Source organism: Patiria miniata, unplaced genomic scaffold (assembly GCF_015706575.1).
Source record: "Patiria miniata isolate m_02_andy unplaced genomic scaffold, ASM1570657v1 HiC_scaffold_16, whole genome shotgun sequence".
Lineage (NCBI taxonomy): Eukaryota > Metazoa > Echinodermata > Asteroidea > Valvatida > Asterinidae > Patiria > Patiria miniata.
Genome location: NW_024037054.1, coordinates 2,400,611 through 2,421,377, shown reverse-complemented (window position 1 = coordinate 2,421,377; position 20,767 = coordinate 2,400,611). Strand labels below are relative to the sequence as shown.

General features: G+C 40.9%; 1 protein-coding gene across 4 annotated transcripts in view; it reads left to right on the top strand.

The window, feature by feature from the left end:
• LOC119722656 (helicase with zinc finger domain 2-like) overlaps window positions 1–20,767 on the top strand; it is a 56,051-nt gene that overhangs the window by 6,427 nt on the left and 28,857 nt on the right. For all 4 annotated transcript variants that reach the window (XM_038192890.1, XM_038192888.1, XM_038192889.1 and 1 more), the window contains exons 4-16: window positions 2,232–2,350; window positions 4,216–4,300; window positions 8,500–8,536; window positions 9,536–9,681; window positions 10,071–10,256; window positions 10,918–11,035; window positions 11,743–11,795; window positions 13,598–13,682; window positions 14,510–14,809; window positions 16,055–16,241; window positions 17,438–17,579; window positions 18,571–19,302; window positions 20,014–20,518. In XM_038192890.1, coding sequence (XP_038048818.1) covers window positions 2,232–2,350; window positions 4,216–4,300; window positions 8,500–8,536; window positions 9,536–9,681; window positions 10,071–10,256; window positions 10,918–11,035; window positions 11,743–11,795; window positions 13,598–13,682; window positions 14,510–14,809; window positions 16,055–16,241; window positions 17,438–17,579; window positions 18,571–19,302; window positions 20,014–20,518 — 2,695 coding nt within the window. The remainder of the gene's footprint in view (window positions 1–2,231; window positions 2,351–4,215; window positions 4,301–8,499; window positions 8,537–9,535; window positions 9,682–10,070; window positions 10,257–10,917; window positions 11,036–11,742; window positions 11,796–13,597; window positions 13,683–14,509; window positions 14,810–16,054; window positions 16,242–17,437; window positions 17,580–18,570; window positions 19,303–20,013; window positions 20,519–20,767) is intronic.

Genomic DNA, 20,767 nt, shown 5'->3' with positions numbered 1-20,767 from the left:
ATTTAATGAAAAAGTTAAGGAATTTTGGGGGAAAATTTGCTTTGCCCCCCCCCCCCCAAAAAAAATTCTGCGACGCCCATGGGAGTGAGTCGGGGAGTCAGTCGGTCAGTCAGTCAGTCAGATACAAAGAGGACAATAGGTTGGTCCCAGAGTTGCAAAAATAATTAGCTTGGGAAGTTACTGATGATTCAGCCACATGTCAATGTCGTCATGTTCCTGCAACAAGGTCGTATCTACTGAAATGGCGTGTGACGTCATGCACGTGAAATGCGAGTTTTCAATTTCAAAAGGTCGTTATCTCGCTTAAAATAACCCGGATGTACACACAAAGTCAGTGGACGTCGCGATATACAAGATACGACCTTGTTGCACGGAGTCGGAGTGTTTTGCGCGAGATGCGACTTTGTTGCAGAATTGAGTTACGACCTTGTTGCACTGACCCGACGATATGTACCCTTTCAAACTGTGAGGTAATAAGAACCATGACCCATGATCAAACCAAATTATTTGTTTGACTATGCGTCTGTTAATAATAACTATTGATTGACAGACCAAAAAGGTAACATTGTTTTTGGTCACCAAATAATGTCCTTGCTTGTATTTGTACATGAACATAATCAAGTCAATTCTACCATGGAGGAATAAGAACGTTCTTATTCCTACTTGATTCTACAAAGCTAAATTCTTGAAAAACAAAAACAAAACAAACACCATTGCCAAATCACTGTCAGACTAGTTTTACAAAAATAGATTTTCTAAAACTGTGAAAAGGTTTTAAAGAGCCAATGAAAGGATGGTTAAGTTTTTACCCCTCAGCCGAGAGGCTCGAGGGGTATTGTCATCACCTACGGCGTCCGTCCGTATGTCTGTCTGGGCAGCTTAGTTTCCAGATGATAACTTGAGTTAGAAATGTTGTTTTGGATTGTAACTTCGGTAGGGGGTTGCCCTTAGGAATAAGCAAGTTGGGATTGGTTTTGAGGTCCAAAGGTCAAGGTCACCGTGGTGAGTTAAAGGTAAATGGTTTCTGGATGATAACTTGAGTTAGAAATGAGATTTTGGTGTATAACTTTGGTAGGGGGTTGCCCTTGGGAGTAGGCAAGTTGGGATTGGTTTTGGGGTCAAAAGGTCAAGGTCACCGTGGTGGGTTAAAGGTGAATGGTTTCCGGATGATAAATTGAGTTAGAAATGAAATGTTGATGGCTTACTTCGGTAGGGGGTTGCCCATTGGTACAGGCATGTTGGGATTGGTTCTGGGGTCAAAGGTCAAGGTTACCATGTTGAGTTAAAGGTTAATAGTTTCCGGATGATAACTTGACTCTGGCTGAGGGGTTTCAACAGCAAGGCTGTTATTTTTTCTGCTTGAAGTCATTCTTTTATAGCTTGTGCCTTCACACAATTAATCCAGACAATTTTTTGTGATGCAGACTATGTGTAAGAGAACTTTAAACGCAGAGTAATCATTTACATGTACTTTACATTCTGAAAAGCCTGAGGTTTAACTGCACATTAACATGTAACCAGTGCTGGAGTGACGTAGCATGGTTGAAACATATGCCACATCTGTACTACATGAATCAGTCACTGCACTGTGGGCATGCTTCACCGGTGTACTGCACTTAATGACTTCATGGCGTCATATACATGGGCGTCACCAGGATTTTTCCTGAGGGGGGGGGGGGGGGGGGGGGGACAAAGCACATTTTTCCCCAAAATGCTTGTACTTTCTCTAGCATATTCTCAATTTATCATTTTTTCGAGGGTGGGCGGGGACATTTACCCACTCCACACCCAATGACACCCCTGCAGACGCCCATTTTGTTAAATGTGTATTAAATTAATAGCAAGTATGACTTCACACCTCTTTTTCATTGTTTTTTCCCTTCCTTTTTTGTTGTGTTTTGTTTTGTTTTGCTTTGCTTTTCCGGGGGGGGGGGGGGGGGGGGATGCCCCCTGACGCCCATTTGCATTCAAAATGTCCTTTTTGCAAAACCTGATGAACTGCTAAGAAACCAGTACTTTAAATCAACTTTTTTTGCCAGAAAAAAATGGCTAATTAAATATACCTTGGCATGGTCTGATGGAGCTGTTTATAAGCTACGCAACCACACCAAATCTGAAGGCAAAAAAACTCAGCTACTCCAATATTATCTCTTTAAGTTTTAACAAGACCGAATTCACATTGTAGGAACAAGAATAAAGCAACTAAAAGGGATTTATTTTTGAACTTGTAGGCGAAGACAACAATCCGTGAGGTACAGAGACTGATGAAAGATGAGGCGACCGATCTCATGGCAGAGGGTGATTATCAGGCAGCCGGCTCCACAATCATGGATGCTAACAAATTGAAAGAGTAAGATCAACTGTTCCTGTCAATTATCTGGCTGTGTTTTATTTGTAAAACACCCCCCCCCCAAAAAAAAATTAATTAATTAAAATAGTTAAGATAAGATTGTTCTGCAGATTACATGCTGGGTATCCCACCAAATGATATACAAATATTGAGTGGCTCAGGGTGGAATGGGAAGAATATTATCGCAAGGTAAAAGCTGGACTTTTCCATTTCACGGGGCAAGCCGAGTGAACTGGAAAAGTCCCGATTTTACCGAGCGATAATATTCCTCCCATTTCACAATTTAAAGCCACTCAATATTTGTTTTATATAACTGACATATAGATCCTTGTCATTTGATTTATTTGAACTTTTATTTAATAGAAAATTGGAGGAAAATGTATTTCTCTCTTCCAAACCACCCCTTCACAAAAATGTTTGAACCCAACGCTGTAGCGCTGGCTCTTTGGAACAATACGCGCGACGCTGAACGCGCACACCAGCATGCATTTCCACACAAATACTGCGTCATGATCCTAACTGTTCAATAGTATTTCCCATTCCCCATGGACGGATAGTACTTTTTGAGCCGCGGCGTGAATGGAAGCAATAACGAATGTCACGTGATGTAAGTTCCACCAATCAAATGACAAGGACCTGTATGTCGGTTATATAAAAGAAATTATCGAAATGACGACCTGGCAATGGTGTTTCATGTGCATTGCAAACATTTCTTTCTGGTTGAAAAGCTGTTTTCTAACTGGCTTGTTGCTACAACATTCAATCTTTAACCTTTTGCAAATGATTCACTTTTCCCACAGAGGCGAAATTATGCATACTATGAAATTTGAACTGTAAAAAAATGAAAACGGTTGCTTTCACTACAAAGTCACTTTTGACCAGAAAGTTAAGTGTTCAAACAAAAACGTTTAGAAATCAGAGGGGTAGGGTCACAAGGATTTCAGTAAAATTGAATTGAAATCATTGAATAGACTTGCATGTAAGACATAATGAATCACACTTTGTTTACATGTGGCTTTCCTATGGGAACTTGGTGGACCTCGTCCCCACCTAGCTCCCATAGGAAGTGCACATGTTAACAAACATGACAAAGCATGACGTCATTATGTCTTAGGTGTGTTACCTGTTGTAAATTTGAAATATTAACAAACAAGCCCGAGTGCACAATAACATCTGGCCCGGTTCCGGATTGTCTCACTTCTTATGCAAAATAGACATGATGCGCATCAAACGAGACAAAGGGGCGTGTTTTGAAACCTTTTGCCAAGAGTTACTGACGACGGCATTGAAATTGGTCAATTTTGGGTCAATTGGTGGTATATTTTATGGGAAATTTAGGGGTCCATTTTTGGTCAATTTTCTGGGGACAGACCAACCGACCGACTTACCGATCGACCAACCAACCAACCATGAAGTGACATGTAGAAGCCCTTGCCAGAGCATTTAAATAGTTGTCCTGCAATTGCCACATTTAAGAAAAAAATGAGATTCATGTAACTTCTAATAGACAATATTCATTATTTTTCCCTAGATTGGTGTGAAACACGCCATGGGCTTGAACTGCTTATGTTGGCTGGTTGGTGGGTGGGTGGGTTGGTTGGTTGGTGAACACTATACTCTGCCAACTTCGCTTCCGAAAGTCGGTTTTGATAACACTTATCATGCTTCTAATTTGCATATTTTTGCATATTAAATCAGGCCTCATTCGTTTTCATTTTCTGTACTCGTGAGGTACCGGTACGGCCTTGGTGCGCGCACGGACGGTGCCGTAAGCCGTCTTCCCATATTACCCGGCCGCGGTGGGTTGTACCAATTGGTACTTGTTTTAATAACCAAGATGAATCAATGTATAATTTACATTTCAGCTATTTGCTTCTGTCTGGATATTCATGCTCAACCACACTGGACAAGAGCATCTACATAATCCTATCAGAATGCACTCGCAAACTGGTAAGAAAATTCTTTGTCTTTCTCTATTCCAATTCAATGTCTTACATACTTTTTACAGTCTCAAAGATTATATGCCGAATCTCCATTTAGAAACAAACTGGCTAAATTATTAACCAGAATGAGATGTTCATAAGATCCAATAATTTTTGTACCAAATTTTCTCGCTGAATGTTTCATAGGCTTTTTGACGTATTTGCAGGAAAGGAAATTGTTGTCATTTAAAATTACAAAGACAAAGATGCCAAGTAAAGCTGGTCCCAGAGTGCAAGCATCGATTCAGAATGGCTGAAAAGTTTGTAGAATAAGCTGTATTGTTGGAGACTAACTTGAATACTGCCTCCAAATGTATCATGCTTCAGCCTCGACTCCAGGGGCACGTGCACGTTCCTCACACTAACCCCTGGCTGTGATGATGACGTAAATGACGCTGATTGGCTATTCACAGCGTACTGCGCGCGCATTTCGAAGATTGCACGCCAGGCACGCCCATAATGCGCTTGCGTGCTTTGCACGTAACATCACATACGAAAAAAAAAATTATGATTCAAAAGTCGCTATGCCTGTACGATATGGATTATGTCAGCCACGTTTTTGGCTAAAAAAACCCCTGTATCTGTGGTTGTAATGGCACAAAAGGGGTACGTACATTTAATACAAATCTTTGCTAAATAACGCAACATCCAAACATTATGTTTGAAAGGATTTTTTCTTCAAAATCACAACTTTTGATATTTTAAAGATGGCGTCGGCATGTAAAACGGATAAACTGCAGCCCTAAGTATAGTGTGCCATATTTTGGCACATTTAAAGTACACAATTCCAGGGGTTACGATCGCGCAAGGCATGATGAGAAGCAACATGGCGCAGCAAGATCGTATCCACGAGGCATGAGGTTGATCATGCTTGTACATGAAACAAGCAGCGCCAGACTATGCACTTATGTGGTGTATTAAAACCTAGGTTCTTTTTGCTAGAAACCATCCTCATTCACTACAAAATCCTCCAAAAGTTTGCACTTCTGTTCAAATGAAGGATACCCAGCGCCTCAATCCTTCACAATCCTTGCCATGCCTTTTTATAAACTTAACACGTGATCGTTCTAGGCCAATGAAAATACAGTATTCAAGACAAAGGTATAACAATAACAGTTGTTTTCCTGTAATACAAGGAAGTCCAAATAGCAAATCGTGTCATTTGGTTTATTGCACTTTACGTATTGTTTACATGCTCTTAGGTACATGTAATCATTCCCCTCTTTTGCAACCATTCCAAAATGGGACTCGAACCTATGACATCCTGTTTACTGGTGCAGGCGTCTTGCCACCGAGCTTGCCAGGGTTGGCTGGCTGGTTAGAATCTGATATCAGTGGTTAGGCCACTATGCTGTGGATGAAGACTGGCAATCAGTGTTGTTCCATCTTGCTTGAACCCTGTCATTTCACACTGTTGAACTAGGCAGCCACTCTGATTTCAACATTTTGTGGACATGGTTCCTAGTGCAACAGTTCATTCTCCATATCTGAGTATATTTGTCATGTCACTGAATGGTAAATTTGTTGTCATGCATTGAACTTTTAAGTGTTTGCTTGGATTGTAAGTGTCTAGGCTATTTGCAGTTACATATATTGTAAATACATGTAATCATTCAAGTTGTGACAAGTTTCATGAGGTTTTTCCGATACCATAATTGAATATATGTCAGTTCACTGGAATATGTAAGATACATGTACATGTAATTGTTACAAGATAGGATAGTTGAAGTGTTAACAAAAGTGAAAAACGTCTTTGTGAACAAAAAAAAAATCTTGAGCTGTTGTTGCTTTTTGTTTGGAGGGGGAAGCAATCACACACTCAGTTCATAGAAATGGCCCCAGAACATGGATGGCAATCTAACCTAAAATTTGTGAACAAAACATAGTCAGAATTTTGTCAATGTTTCTACTCATTGGAAGTTTATTGTAAATTTGTGTACATTTTTGACCAAAAAGGTATTTATGAATGGGAATAGTAGTGTGGTTGAGCAGTTTTAAACGTTTTGTTTAAAACCGGGTAGTGGCCAGGTCGCCGATAATGACCTTTGCGTTTGGCTCTGGTCATTATTAGCAACCAGGCCCCTACCCAGTTTTAAACCAAACGTATAAAACTGCTCTCCCACACTATTATTCCCTTAATAAATAACTTGGCTGAAACTTTACTTTTCAGGATAATATTGCTCAAAATGTAACATGTGTCACATGCCACGCAGGAAATTCACTTTTTTTTCTGACATTGAAGTTGGGTCAAAACCTCTTTTGAGTTGATCAGTGGTAACTTCTTGCAAGCAATTTAAAAACATTGTAAACAAATAAACAAGGGTCAGATATTATGATCTCTGGAGTAAAATTTGTTTGAATAAAGAAAGGCCACAAAATTAAGGACAGCTTGTCGTGCATGACAGGCAAAATAGTCGCACAGGACATCTTTGAATTATGTCGTAATTTGTACTGAAACAGTGACAGTCTATAAATCAACCTTTTCTTTTTAGGGCACAATGTCTGTAGTTGATAACATCTAAATCATTGATTTTGTAAAAGTTCATTCATCTTATATTATCTTAGTACAGCAGAAAAGTACTTGTGCTGTACAGGACAAAATTTTTAAAAAAGAACCACAAAAACCGATCAATCCTTTTAATTTGACCCCAAATATCACATTCCCGGCCGTTTCCATGAAACACTAGTTTGGTATCTGTATTTGGAGTATTCAGTTATACAATTCGCCAATCAGCAAATATTTTAGAGAAGGTCTAAAAATGTATCAGTTTTTGACTTTCTGATACACGTATGGAATTGCCCTAATATAATTCTGATTCAACAAAGGGAACACAGGCAAGCGCCCCCCCCCCAAGAAATAATAAAAAGTCACAAGACAATATCTAAACTTTATGATGGCATTTGCCAGCATCAAGAGCAAATGCATTTTAAACCTGGCCTCATTACACAGGTCAGCTTACTGTATAAAAGCCACAAGTCCCCACAAACTGTAGACAATTCTGGGCTAACAGTTCACATTATTAGCAAGAAATTATTGACATGCATGTTTTTTAAAATCCATCATCATGCATAGGCTACATGTTAAATATGTGACCTTTGTATTTGAATGTACATGTACATGTATGTACATGTACGTGTACATTGCCTTGTATGTATGTATTCATAAACCTTTAATAACTTCCTGGTTGACATGCAATAATCAAAAAAAAACCCAGATTTGGGTTATATGTGTACCATACATGTATCTGTGCTATACATTATTATTATTATCATTTTGTGGGTTTTATTTGTTATGTTTTTTTTTTGGGGGGGGCACACCACACTCACAGTCTACGTTACTGTGCATACATGTACATGTACATGCGTAGTGTACAGTGCATATATTAATATTCATCATGTTCATAGTCACATCCTCAGTGATACACGTGTGCAAATTTCATTCGCTGCTGGGTGCATTACGACAGTCATGACATGTTGGGGGCTCCCCCCATGTGCTTGGGAAATCAGTCCATCATGAGCAATCACTGCAGGGATTATGTGTAACATCTCAGGGAACGTCTCTGATGTAAAATCTTTGCATCGTCATTTTGTATCAGATTTCTTGCAAGTTGAGCAGTGATTTCTGAGCTTTGCAGACCTTTTCTATTGTGATGGGTGGTTACCTAGCAGGATTTATGAAGCCTAGTACAGTATGTGTTACCACTGAATGACTTACATAAATGGATATTTTTGCATTGGCTGAACAGCTCTTTTGTTGCATGTAATTAGTTTGCTGTTGTAGATGTTTTGTTAGGCCCTATATGTTACTTTATTTTGTTTAAAAATAGAATGAGGCATATGCATAGTTGCTGCACATTCATGACCAGTTTGGAGCAATTGATGTTTTCAAAAGAGAAATGTTATGTTGTCTTGATAAAATTTCCAAAATCTTGACAAGTCTTGATGCATTTAAGTTTACCTTTTAGGTATTTTGTTTCTACATGTAACTAGTGTACATTGTGTATTTTGGGTGTATTTTAATCTATTTTAGTCTACAATGGCAATGCTGATTATCCAGTACCCAGTCAGCGAGACAGTCAGCGACTCCATTTTTTTATTACCTCTTTTCTTTGCAGATTTTGTGGTCATCTCCTCTCAAATGTTCTTAATTTTCTTTTGTTATTACAGGGCTTTCCTGAGGCTGCCCTACAAGACAGCGAAAAGGGTATGTACATTTATCAATTGTCGACTGCTTTGATGGGGGACATTGCGTTTTTGAACACTCAAGGGAAGCATGGCACCTAAGAGGAGTTGCCATGCATCCCTTTTGCACCTGTGCATCCCTTTTGCACCTGTGCATCCATTTTGCACCTGTGCATCCATTTTGCACCTATACATCCCTTTTTGCACCTATGCATCCCTTTTGCACCTATGCATCCCTTTTGCACCTGCGATACTGTGCTTTGAATTAAGGAGCCATGGCACCTACAGGTGAATCTGAGGGTGTTATGCATCCCTTTTGCACCTGCAATATTGTACTTTGGATCAGGGAGCCATGTCACCTACATTTAAGGTGAGTCCGGGGGTGCCATGCATGCCTTTTGCACTTCCACTACTGTGGTTTGATATTCCACTTGTCTTCCAAATACGATGCATCAAAAGTAACAAAATGAATGATTAATTTTGCTGTTAAATTTAAAAGTTTTTAAATTAAAACATTTGAAAGTTTTAACTTAAGTTAATGTTCATTTGCTAAACTTTAATGTCTTTTTAATTGATGAAGTACATTGTATGCAGCAAAGATTTTTCAAAAATTGTGATGCATTAGAGCCACGTGTAAAGTGCAAATTTCAAAGTAAGCAAAGAATAAAAAGGACATTGAATAAGCTTTCCAATGATGTATAGAATATGTGAATGGGACAAAATCTGACAGATTTATACTTATTTTCAGCTTATTTTCTGTTCGGTGTATCATAGGCTGTATCTCAAAATACGGCTGTGTGACTTCCCACTGGTTTTGCGTTGGAAGGACGCATATATATTTTAGAATGGACCCTAAATTTAGACTTCAGCCACTGCCGTTTATTGAAAACATTGATGGTTTCTTTGGAGGTTGCTTGGTCAACTGTATGGTATAGTGTGATAGTATAAATTTTCGTACAGTGCGATATAAAGTTCTCTATCCTATTCTGTTCAATTAATTTTTTTCCATGTGTTCTTAAAGCTTTGCTAATCGATCCAAACTGTGAGCGGGCACGGATGCAGCAATTGCTGGCACGGTACGAGATCGCTGAGAAGGAGTGGATTAACACCAACAAGTGGCACTTTATAATTGGCTTTGAATCTCTCCTGTCTGAATATCCAGAAAGGGTAAGAAAGTAGTCTTGTTTTCAGTTTTAGGTAATAGTTATTAAAAACTGGATTGAAATGGATTGTCAGCCACCCTATCACATAAATGCAACAGCATATATGTACTGTGGGGATGGGCTTTTTGATACTGTAATTTCATTGGTCTAGAACGGCCAGTTGTCCAGTCTGTAAAATAACCATTTACTTCATATACACTGCGTTGCATATAAATTACCTTACACTGCTTTGCATATAAACTTGAATACTTATTAAAAGATGTTACATGATTGTATTTCTTGTATCTATGGAACATGTGGAAAAGGTCATTTTGCCCCCACTCGTGATTCTGGTTGCCATTTTTTGGTCTCTTAGTAATTTTTTTCATTATTATTTTGTTCTTGTTGCACCAGATTCTTCTGGACCCCCGGGTTCAAGAAATAATTGCTAATGTAAACAGGGTTTTGGACCCTCATAAAGAGTATGACCATATGAGACGTCGGCCCAAATTTGGAAGCACCCAGAATGGCGAGGCAGCAGGAGCCGTGGCTATGGAATGGTTGCCGGATCACGTCAAGGCAAACAAGAAGAACAACCAGGTAGGAGTGCTGACCAAATTGGTCCAATAGGGTGTGCAAGTTGACCCTTAAATCCCAGCGAGATTTTACGAGGATACAGCACATCGGGCACCACATATAGCATGTTCCACGTATAACATGTTGGTTTTTTTTTTGCATTTATATTGTGTCCTGACTGGGCCCATCCAATCAAGGGCAATAAATGGGTACTTCAAAATATCAGTGTTGTAGTCGAGTACTTTTTTCCAAGTATCGAGTACTGCTGAGTACTTACGTTACCGAGTACGAGTATTTCAAAGTGCGAGTATGAGTACAAGTATTTGTACTTCCGAGTACGAGTACAAGTATTTGTACTTCTGAGTACGGGTACTTGTATTCCGAGTACAAGTACTTCTATTTCCGAAATATGATATGGACTTCTGGTCAATCGGGCCATTAACCGCATCCAGGCCCCAAACTAGTTTTTAAATGTAGTCGTTTAAAAACTGGCAAGCACATATTTATTTCCTGTTTATAATGCACGATCGTTATAACGAACGACCACTATAATGAACATTTTTCACAGACCCCATCATGTTTGTTAGAGTGGCGTTCTGCTGTATGTGTAACATGTCATTGTTTAGCTAGCTTGAACTAATCTTGAGATACCTTTCAGAATTTCATTTGTTCTTCTCATGATTAGAAAGCAAAAGCCAACACAAAGAGTAAGAAGAAGAATAAGACCAAGCAGCTTGTCAAGGAGGAGTCATCCGAGGAGGAGGAAGAGGAGGATGACACTTGTGATGAAATCTATGAAAGTGGTAAGGCTACACAATCCTAAGCATGTCCAGGCATTGGCTTGCAATCCAGAATGCAGCAAAATAAAATAATGGCTGACAGAGACAAAACTTTTTATATGTTGTGTATTTTGGGTGGCATGGGTAGCTTGTGCGTAAAGCGCTCGCCTCTCACCAAGGTGACCACGGTTCTCTGCTATGCCACGAGGGTTTTTCTCCGGGCCCTCCGGTTTTCCTCCCTCCGGAAAAATCAAACACTTTCGATCTCAGGCTGTGCTCCGTGGTCATATATGGGTCGATGTGGTCGGCAGCCATAGGCGCCTTTATGTGCCTTCATGTACCACGTTGTAGCCGCGTCCTTCGCAATTCAGCATACCAGCTGCGAGTAAGGATGATTAGCCTCCCAAATTAATATTATCATTATTATTTGATTTGCCCCTCACGGATTTGATTTTATGAGCACTGCATGCATGCCTTTAGTGCTGGCATAGAGCTTGAATGAAACTTGCCCAGGTTTAACTTGAACCCACAACTTTCTAATAAAAGGAAGAATATTACCTGATTGTTTGGCTTTGCTATCAAAGAAACTTTTTGCTATCAAAGTATTAACCGAGAGGTACCAGAGCTGCGAAGCATGTGACATGAAGCCGCCTCGCCCGCGTTAAGCCTCGTTCCCTTAAAAAATGCAGTGTCTGTTTTAATTAACTTCCATTCCCTTTGTTACTCCATAGATGCATCCAGCATTTCACCTAGAGGAGCACAGTCTGATAGTCCTGTCAGCCAGGTAAGTCTTCCACTAATTTCTTTCTCTCTATTTCTCTTTATCTCTTTGTCTCTCTTTTTTAATAAATTTGTTGGACTAACATAATAACACCACTTTTCATTAACACAGAACAATTCCAGCTTTCGCTGGTTTTTCAAGTTTTTTTTCACTTCAATCCAAACCTCTTCAACCCATAACTGAAAACTGAAATTTTGTTTATGTGTCGCTCAAGTGTCTCAGTTTTGTTTAATTTTTTCGAAATAAACCACAAGGGGAAACTTACTACCGTAATTTTCGGAATATAAGCCGCGGCTTATACGTTGATTTTGCCCATGAAAATGTTTACTGCGGCTTATACACAGGGCGGCTTATACGCCGAGCCTTGAAGAATAAAAATGAAATTCACATGTGTATTTAATGTACTGGTATAAGAAGAGATATGTTGCTGAAATGAATTATCAATTAAGAAAGTCATTAACGAACCGAAATCACGTGCCACGTGAAGGTGCCGAGCGGTAAAAAGTACGGTGAAAGCTGTCTTCGATCGACGCTTGCAAATTCTAGTGCTGCTGCATGCAGCATGCTTTCCCCAGCGGACCACACCATTTGAGGTAATATACCGTAGGGGTGTACTTTCTTGGAAAAAACATTTCCGCTGTTTAAAAAAAGAAAAAAGATGACTAATACTTTTTATGGTGTCCGAAACATTTCTTTATTCGATAATCAGTTGTTCAACGTCACAATATAATTTTTGTACTTGAAATGTATTCAAGAAACGATGTAAACCTCAAAATAGGGACTACATCACCCCTTACAAAATTAATGGATTCGTCCATAAAAATGGCAGCATCGTTTTGACTATTTTCGAAGAAAGTTACGATCGAAACTTGAATACTGCTCGTTAGTAATCACCAACATTTGATAAGTTTTGAGATAAAAACGGACCTGTATATTTTTAGGACAAAACAAATCAGCATCTGTTGCCACAAAGCAAGATTTGTACATAGCGCTCCAGTCAGACAACACACGCAATGGGGAAAATCACTTGCATACTCTCTCACGTGCTGCAGGAAAATGTTGTCCTAGGCCGGCACGGCGCAGGCTGCCGCGCCGGGCGATGTATTAACTTTTACGGCCGGGGACCGGACGAGGCAGCGGGCAGCAATTCCCGGTGTTTATTTCTCATCATCAATTTCCACATTTGTTTGTGAGAGTATCGATTGTAAATGATTTGATACAACTTTTGTTGCCCTTTTTATAGCTTCTGTAGTATAAATGGAACTGGTTCAGAGCATTTAAGCTAGAATTTGGAGGCCTTACAAAATTGAAACCTCTGCCGTCGGTGCGGCTTATACGCCGGTGCGGCTTATAGGCCGACTTCAAATCTTAATTTGCAGATTTTTGCGTGCTGCGGCTTATACGCCGCGCGGCTTATATTCCGAAAATTACGGTAGGTGCATTATAATAATTTTTTTAAAGTTGAACAAAGAAATAGACTAGAAGGGGCTTTGAACCTGTGACCTTCAGATTGCTGTTCCAGTGCTCTACCAACTGAGCTATTCAGCCCTATGTTGGCGGTACCCCATTTTGTCAAATTTCGTTGTTCAAGGGGCCAGAAGCCATATAACCCGAATGCCAACTAGCCAGGGATCACGCCCTAAGTCACGATGTTGGCAACATCTGCAAACCTGGGAAATATGTTAGAGTTTAGTTTTTGAAGATTTGTGTGTGGATTAAGTAACCATCATTGTCTCAACTGGTGTGCAGTCAGCTTTCTTTAATACTTCCAATAACTTGACTCTGTTATCACTCCTTGTTTGCAGGGTACCACTGCTGCCAAGTCTTCAAGTTCGTATGGCCTGGATGACTTTGGTCCAATTCATTTGCCACATAGCAATCTGAACAATGGTGAGTCTTGTCACAATAGGTTGAAATAAGATGCTTATGAAATTGAATCCTCCCCTCTCAGTTTGCCCAAAAATAGGAGAAAGAAGGGATGTTTAAATGTGTGCAGATAATTCTATTCTTGATTTCCGTCTTCCTGACAAGGTGTCTGTAGGGTTTCCCGTCTTTGACAATCTATCAATCCATTTCCTGTTTTAGTCATGTCTAGGGGTGTGCATCGGAACCGGGTACCCGAGTTCCCGACCGTTAATGTCACAAACCGGTTCCAGATTATGGGATCGGGTACCCCTATCCAACTTTAAAAATTTACTTAGTAGCTCCTCAAACAATGAAAACAAAGGTTTTGAATGCCTTTGATGGGGTAGTTTCAAAATGAAAATCAGGCTATATGCAGGCATGCAACTTTTCCTCGGATCCGCTGATTTCCTTGTTTTTTACTTCTCATGAATGCCATTACAAAATGAAAAACACTGTACAAAGTCTTGTGTGGTTTGGAATTTCCTCGTTTTTTTCTAAATTCCCAGTTGCATGCTTGTATATGGAAAACCAAAACAGATTTCACGTTTATATGAACCTTTACGCGTGACAGATCTAGAAGAAGCTAGCAAAAGTTGCAGATTACACGGTAAAGCTATAAAACCCTTCAGACAACTTCCACAATTTGAAATGTTTGCAGTGGATTTTCTTTTACAGGTACTCAGGTACCGTGTTTTACTCCAATAGGGTACCCAGATCCCATACTACCCGTAAGTGCACACCACTATTAAACTTCAAACGGATCTTGCACTGGCAGTGATAAAAAATGATTGATTCTTGATTTCTTTTCTAAGGTGCAATTCCCAAAGTTGTATCTAGTAAACCAACCAAGAAAGAGGCCGCACCTGAACCCCCTGGAAATAGAATCTCCAATGCTTCACTTCCAACTGGAACACCAACAGCCGGTATTGATTACGCCTCCTTGTACTGCAAGATATGCAAGGTGCAATCCAATGCCCAGAAGCAGCTCCTTCAGCACCTGTCTGGCACTAAGCATATTGCTAAGCAAGCAGAGTACATGAAGAACCTGGGGGGTCAATCTGCCGGGAATCAACTTGGACCTGGGCAGTCAGCACCCACCCAGCATGCATCTGGTAAGCGCATTTAATGAACCTGCTGCTTACAAACCTCTACGATATCAATAACCCCTACAGGGCCGATGAAAAATCCTCTCAAGTCCTCACAAGTCCTGTCCTGTCCATCACAAGTCCCTCACAAGTCCTCTCAAGTCCATCACATGTCCTCACATGTCAATCACAAGTTCTCTCAAGTCCATCACATGTCCTCACATGTCAATCACAGGAAATCACAAGTCCTCACAAGTCCCTCACAAGTCCTCTCATGTCCATCACAAATCCCTCACAAGTCCTCACAAATCCATCACAAGTCCTCACATGTCCATCACAAGTCCTCACAAGTCCATCAAAAGTCCACCATTCCATCACAAGTCCATCACAAGTCATCACAAGTCCATCATGTGCAAGTCCTAACAAGTCCATCACATGTCCTCACAAGTCCTTACAAGTCCATCAAAAGTCCACCAGTCCATCACAGGCCCATCACAGGTCCATCACAAGTCATCACAAGCCATCACAAGTCCATCACAGGTCCATCACAAGTCATCACAAGCCATCACAAGTCCATCATGTGCAAGTCCTAACAAGTCCATCACATGTCCTCACAAGTCCTTACAAGTCCACAAGTCCATCACAGGTACATCACAAGTCATCACAAGTCCTCACAAGTCCATCATGTGCAAGTCCTCACAAGTCCATCACATGTCTTCACAAGTCTTTGCAAGACCACAAGTTATCCAATGCCAAGTAAAGTCACAAGCAATTCAGATGAACTGTGACAAAGGCAATCCTCTGTCATTGCTCACCGCCTATTACCTATGACTGGACTTGTGAAAGCAATATTGATTTACTTGTGACCGGAGTTGGGATAGGTTTGTGATGGATTCGGCTACAGCTCTGCTATGAAATAGCTTAAAATTGCATAGAAGTATAGGGACTTTTTGTTTTCAATTGTTTTGATGTGTGTTTTTTTTCACTATTTACTGTGATGTGAAGTCATGCTCCTTACACTAAACAGATTTTTCGGATGAATTAAACATTACCTCCTTTTCGAGGTTTCAATTTTACATTTGCTGATTAATTTACTGTCGTGCATTAAACAGTCATGTACCATTAAGAATTGTAAATGGCAAAAACTAAAAGTATGATTTAATTCTTTACCGGTGTGTGGATAGTGAGCAGCAACATTAAACATTTCCTAACTGGACATGCATTCCTAACTGTGCTGCATTTCTTTAAATACTTTTGTATTCCTGTGGACAGCCCAACCTCAGAAGTTCAGCATGCCAACCAAAAACGCAAGCTATGCCTCACAAGCTAACCCAGGTCCGGGTCCAACGATGCAGCAGTCTGCCAAGCCGATGATGGCTGCCAGTAATGCCGCCACTGTTGGCCCTCCGCCGGTGATTTCCCAGGAAAGCATGCACTGGCTGAAAAAGCTCCTGCTCAGGTAGGCAAAGCACAAATAGAACTTGGTCCAACCTGGGAGTCAGTCAGGTTTAGATATGTTTACTGGTAGACAAACGCCTTGGAACATCTGTCTTTTCCGAGTAATTTTCGTTATTTTGTCCACCGATTTACATGGAGTTATATTTGGTCTGCGCACTCCAAACTTTTTGGAGATTGTAGCCACACTATCTAACTCTATGTCCATGTAAAATATGAGCCTCCACGACTGAGTACTGAGTCTTTAATTGCATACGGGATCATCGCTGGAATTCCAGTGACTAAATAAAGAAAAACAGACGCAAGACTCACGGTTGTTCAAAGGCGCTCGTTCAGCACCAGCTGATTTGCATATTGCAGCCTAGCCACGTGAGGTCGCTGTTCAAGTTTCGTGCAGTACATGTGCGTGAATAGCATACAGCTATGGTTGTTTGCGGCCGACCTTCGATCGCCGGATTGGACTCTTTGTTTATTCAGAACACCGTGACCAAGGCTATATCACTGGTTGACTTTTTGCCCTTCCCCGATGCTTGATTCCTACTAAAACAGGCTAGAGACTTATTTCTTCGTCAAGCTCTCCAACAGTGTTCATAACTTTTACGTCTATAATAAAAATAATAAAAAATAATAAAAACCAAATAAAATTACCCAAACAAACTTCACTCTGACGCAAACTTTGCAAGTCACACTTTCCTCTGTTGATACAGTTGAAATGTTTGATATCCAAAGTAGCACATTTATAGTGTCATGCCCACTTAAAATTAGTGCGCTAATGCGAGAAAAGTTGCCACTGGCAAGGTTATCCACCTTTCTGCGTTGTGCATCATTTGTCCTTGTGTAGCTAATGCCTAACAAGTTTTCAATTTGCACAAGGCAATGAGGGCACTGCATGTTTTACAGTTACTTTATGCGCGTGCATTTTAATTTTGACTTTTTTTCTGTGAATAGCTGTCCTTTTTCTTTTTGAGGCTTGTAATTCCTTTGGGGTAACCAAGAAGGATGTGATGTGCTGGACACTTGATTCAGGAAGTTGGCCGTTTTAGCTGAAAAGTGGCTAACCGCTTTGTGACAAATGCTTGGCACCATTCTGTAGTGTGCATCCCATCTCTAATCTGTATTGTAAAGTGCCAGTTTGAGATGGTTCATTATGTTCTTGATATTTTCTGAACAAGCGAACATTGTCTGCCCTTTCTCTCACAGACTTGCTTGTGAAAAGTGCTACCTAACTGTTGCCGGGAAGTACGGTTACCAGGCGCACAGGTACCAGCCACACAGTTCTCATCATTGCTTCGGTGGGTGGTTGGTGTGCAGGCTAGGCAGCGTGTCTACTCCTTCTAATGAGGTTTGTTCCTAGATCAGTTTGTGTATAGTTTGGTTTACCAAAGAAGCTTCAGATGTTTAGGTCTGGCTGGTGGACATGTGTTTGTGTCCTTTGGATAGTAACTTCTATGCATCTTAGAGTGACCTGAAATGTTGCAATAGTGTACATGTTGTACATAACCCCCGAGGACCGACACACAAAGGGAGAACAACAGATCCTTTCAGTCTGGGGCGTTGCGTCTTTTGTTGAAAACGGTCCTCGATCGTACGGTTCTGTGCTTAATCTATGGGAGAGAGTTATATTTCAGGGACAAAGGGAAACACAAAGCATTGTCCTCGAGAGTATAGTAAAACATGAGTGTGTGTGCTGGTGCAGGTTTAAAGGGAAGATCTCTGTTGAAATCTTAACCCACACTTAAATGAGGTGCCCATATCTTCAATTTTACATTTGAAAAGTTAAGCAGGGCTTGAACAGTCAACCTCCGGATAACTGTTCCGGTGCTCTTACCAACTAAGCTCTCCAGCCCATGCTTGCGGTTCCCCAATTAGTCAATATCTTTGGTCAAAAGCTGTAAACCTGTATATGCCATAAACCATACAGCCAGGGATCACACCCAAAGTCACAATAAGACCTGGGAAATAACAAACGGGGACCAGTCAATTTCTTTGTTCAACTTTTCATTTGTTATAATTCACTTAGTCAATTTCCCTTTGTGGTTCATTTGAATTTTTTTCAAAGATTTTTTCGGCCCTATTCCATTGATACGGTATCTCAGCCAATGTCACACACCTTCAGATCGCTCATTCAGAAATATTCTTGGTTTAACCAAGATGTCTATTCATGTGCATAACATTGTATTGAAAAGGGCAAATGCTGAGATAACATCCTGAGCTTAAAAACTTACCAGATGCCAAATAAACGCTTGAAATTGTACTTTACAAGAGTGATTTCCTTTTTAATTTGTGCAAAGCCTGATGCTACAACTTTTCTTCTTTTTGTATTATGTCAACAGATTTGGGGGAAGATCCGTCGCAGAACCAAGCCAGATTTCCTGGGTCCATACACCCTGTGTGAACAGTTCAACACTGGCGTGCCATGCAAAGTTGGTGAGGAATCCTGCTGGTTCTGCCACAGTCGGGAGGAAGTGATGATATGGGATGCTGACCGTGCAGGCCACTTCAATGGCAAGGAGATTGTCACGTACCTTCGATACTCCCAGGGAATCGGGGTGAAGCAGCTCAAAGAGGAGCCTAGTCGGGAACAAGGTGGCTTCCAAGTGGTGTCGCATCATACTCCCAACAGAGCCAAGGGGATGCAGCCTCGGCCTGAGATCGGCAGGAGCGCTAGCAAGATGGCCGCCATCGCCGTCCCGAATGCTGCTAAAGCGGTCCTGCCGGAACAAGCCAAGAAGCCTCCCTTGATCAGAGACAGAAAGTCGCACCTGGAGCTCATGTCAAGGGTCAGGGGTCACTTCCTGTACTTATGTGGGAGTTGTTTTGATGGAGCGCCGCAGGTCATGGCTTTAAAGAGCCCCACTAGGCCAATGTGCAGCAATGAGGATAGCCAACATCCATGGGAGCTGAGCAAAGCCTTGGTCCATGTCTTGAATGAGGGACGTAGGACCAGGTACCAGAAGGTCCGGCCTAAGCCCAAGGGGATACCGGCCAGGGCTTACCTGTGCAACAACCTCCAGAGACGCTTTGGATGTCGGTTTGGAGATCTCTGCAAGTTTGCTCATAATCTGGTAATTAATTTTTCCCCTCTAAAGAATTTTGCAATAAATAAACAAGATTCTGGCAAGTGGAGTCGCTCCAAAAGTGTCTCAGACAGAAACTTCATGGCTCTGCTAACCATAGAGTAATGCACCTATGATGACCAGTCTGTGCTTACAGTACTAGCTTAAACTCTGCACTAATTCTGTGAGCACACAAGGGGATGTGCACATGCACATTGGCCAAATTTCCTTGCTGACCTATAACATAAGCTAACTGCTGCTGAAAATACATAAACTTGCTGCTATTTCTATGGTTTGTACAACCATGAAATTAGGCTCTGGTCTTTCCTAGGATCTGTGAGAAAAATCAGAGGTTTTGAGCTCCAGTATTGGATTATATATACATTTATGCTCTGACAACTTTGATTGCTTTATGATCAAATAAAGTATAGTGCTCAGTATACATGATGAGCACTTAGGATGTTGAGCATACATTCAGAATAACACTAAGTCCAGGAATCTTTAGTATCATGCATTTTCATTGTTTGTTGTTTAAATACAATGTTACTACAGAATGTATTAACAATCTGATTTTCTGTTGGTATGTTTGATGATAGTTTATTTGCGATACAAAAGAAAATAGTAAAAACAAGTCAATATCATACAGTGTGCTGTCTACCCCCTGATCATCTAGAGCACAATTTTTGTTAAAACTGTCGGTTTCTGGAATTTTTGAAACAGGTTGAAATAGAGGTCTGGGAATTTGAGGTTCTGTACTCACTGGTGCGTGACACCATAGTTCAACTGTGCTCAGAAGCAGTCTCTCGCCCCCCACCATCACCGTCAGGCCCCGCCCCTGCTGCTACTGCCGCCAGGACTCCAGCCCCGTCTGCCAGTCAACCCCTACCGACCCCAGCGATATCCCAGGCCATACCCAAATTCTTCCACGACATCAGATACGTGTGCGGGATGTGCTTCCCGCGGAATAACCAGTGCGTCGGCCAGAACCCTCGCAAGCCTGCATACTGTGCTGGAAGCAACCCGCATCCGTGGCAGCACAAGATGGTGGTTGTGTTCACAGCATCCAAGAAGAAGTATTGCCCTGTCAAGCCTCGTCATCCCAACCTACGACGGGAGATTCATCCGAAACTGTGCCGACACCTTGACAAGTGCCGTCGAGCAGAATGTATGTTTCCTCACTTTGATGAGGAAGGCGCACTCTGGAAATACATGGCTACGTACAATCGTGAGTAGTACTGACAACTGAAGATTGTAAAGACAACTAACGTTGCCAACTTGGAACTAATTTGCGGTAAATGTGGGGAACTTTCCAAGGAAGATTTCAAAAATGTGACAAGATTTTGTTTTATTCAAATGAAGTTTTAGAAACTGATGACGAATTATCACTCCGAAAACTCCCAGGATTTAAGTTCATCAGACTGAGTCACCCTGTATCATATGTTTTCATTCATTAAATTGATTGACACTTTAAACT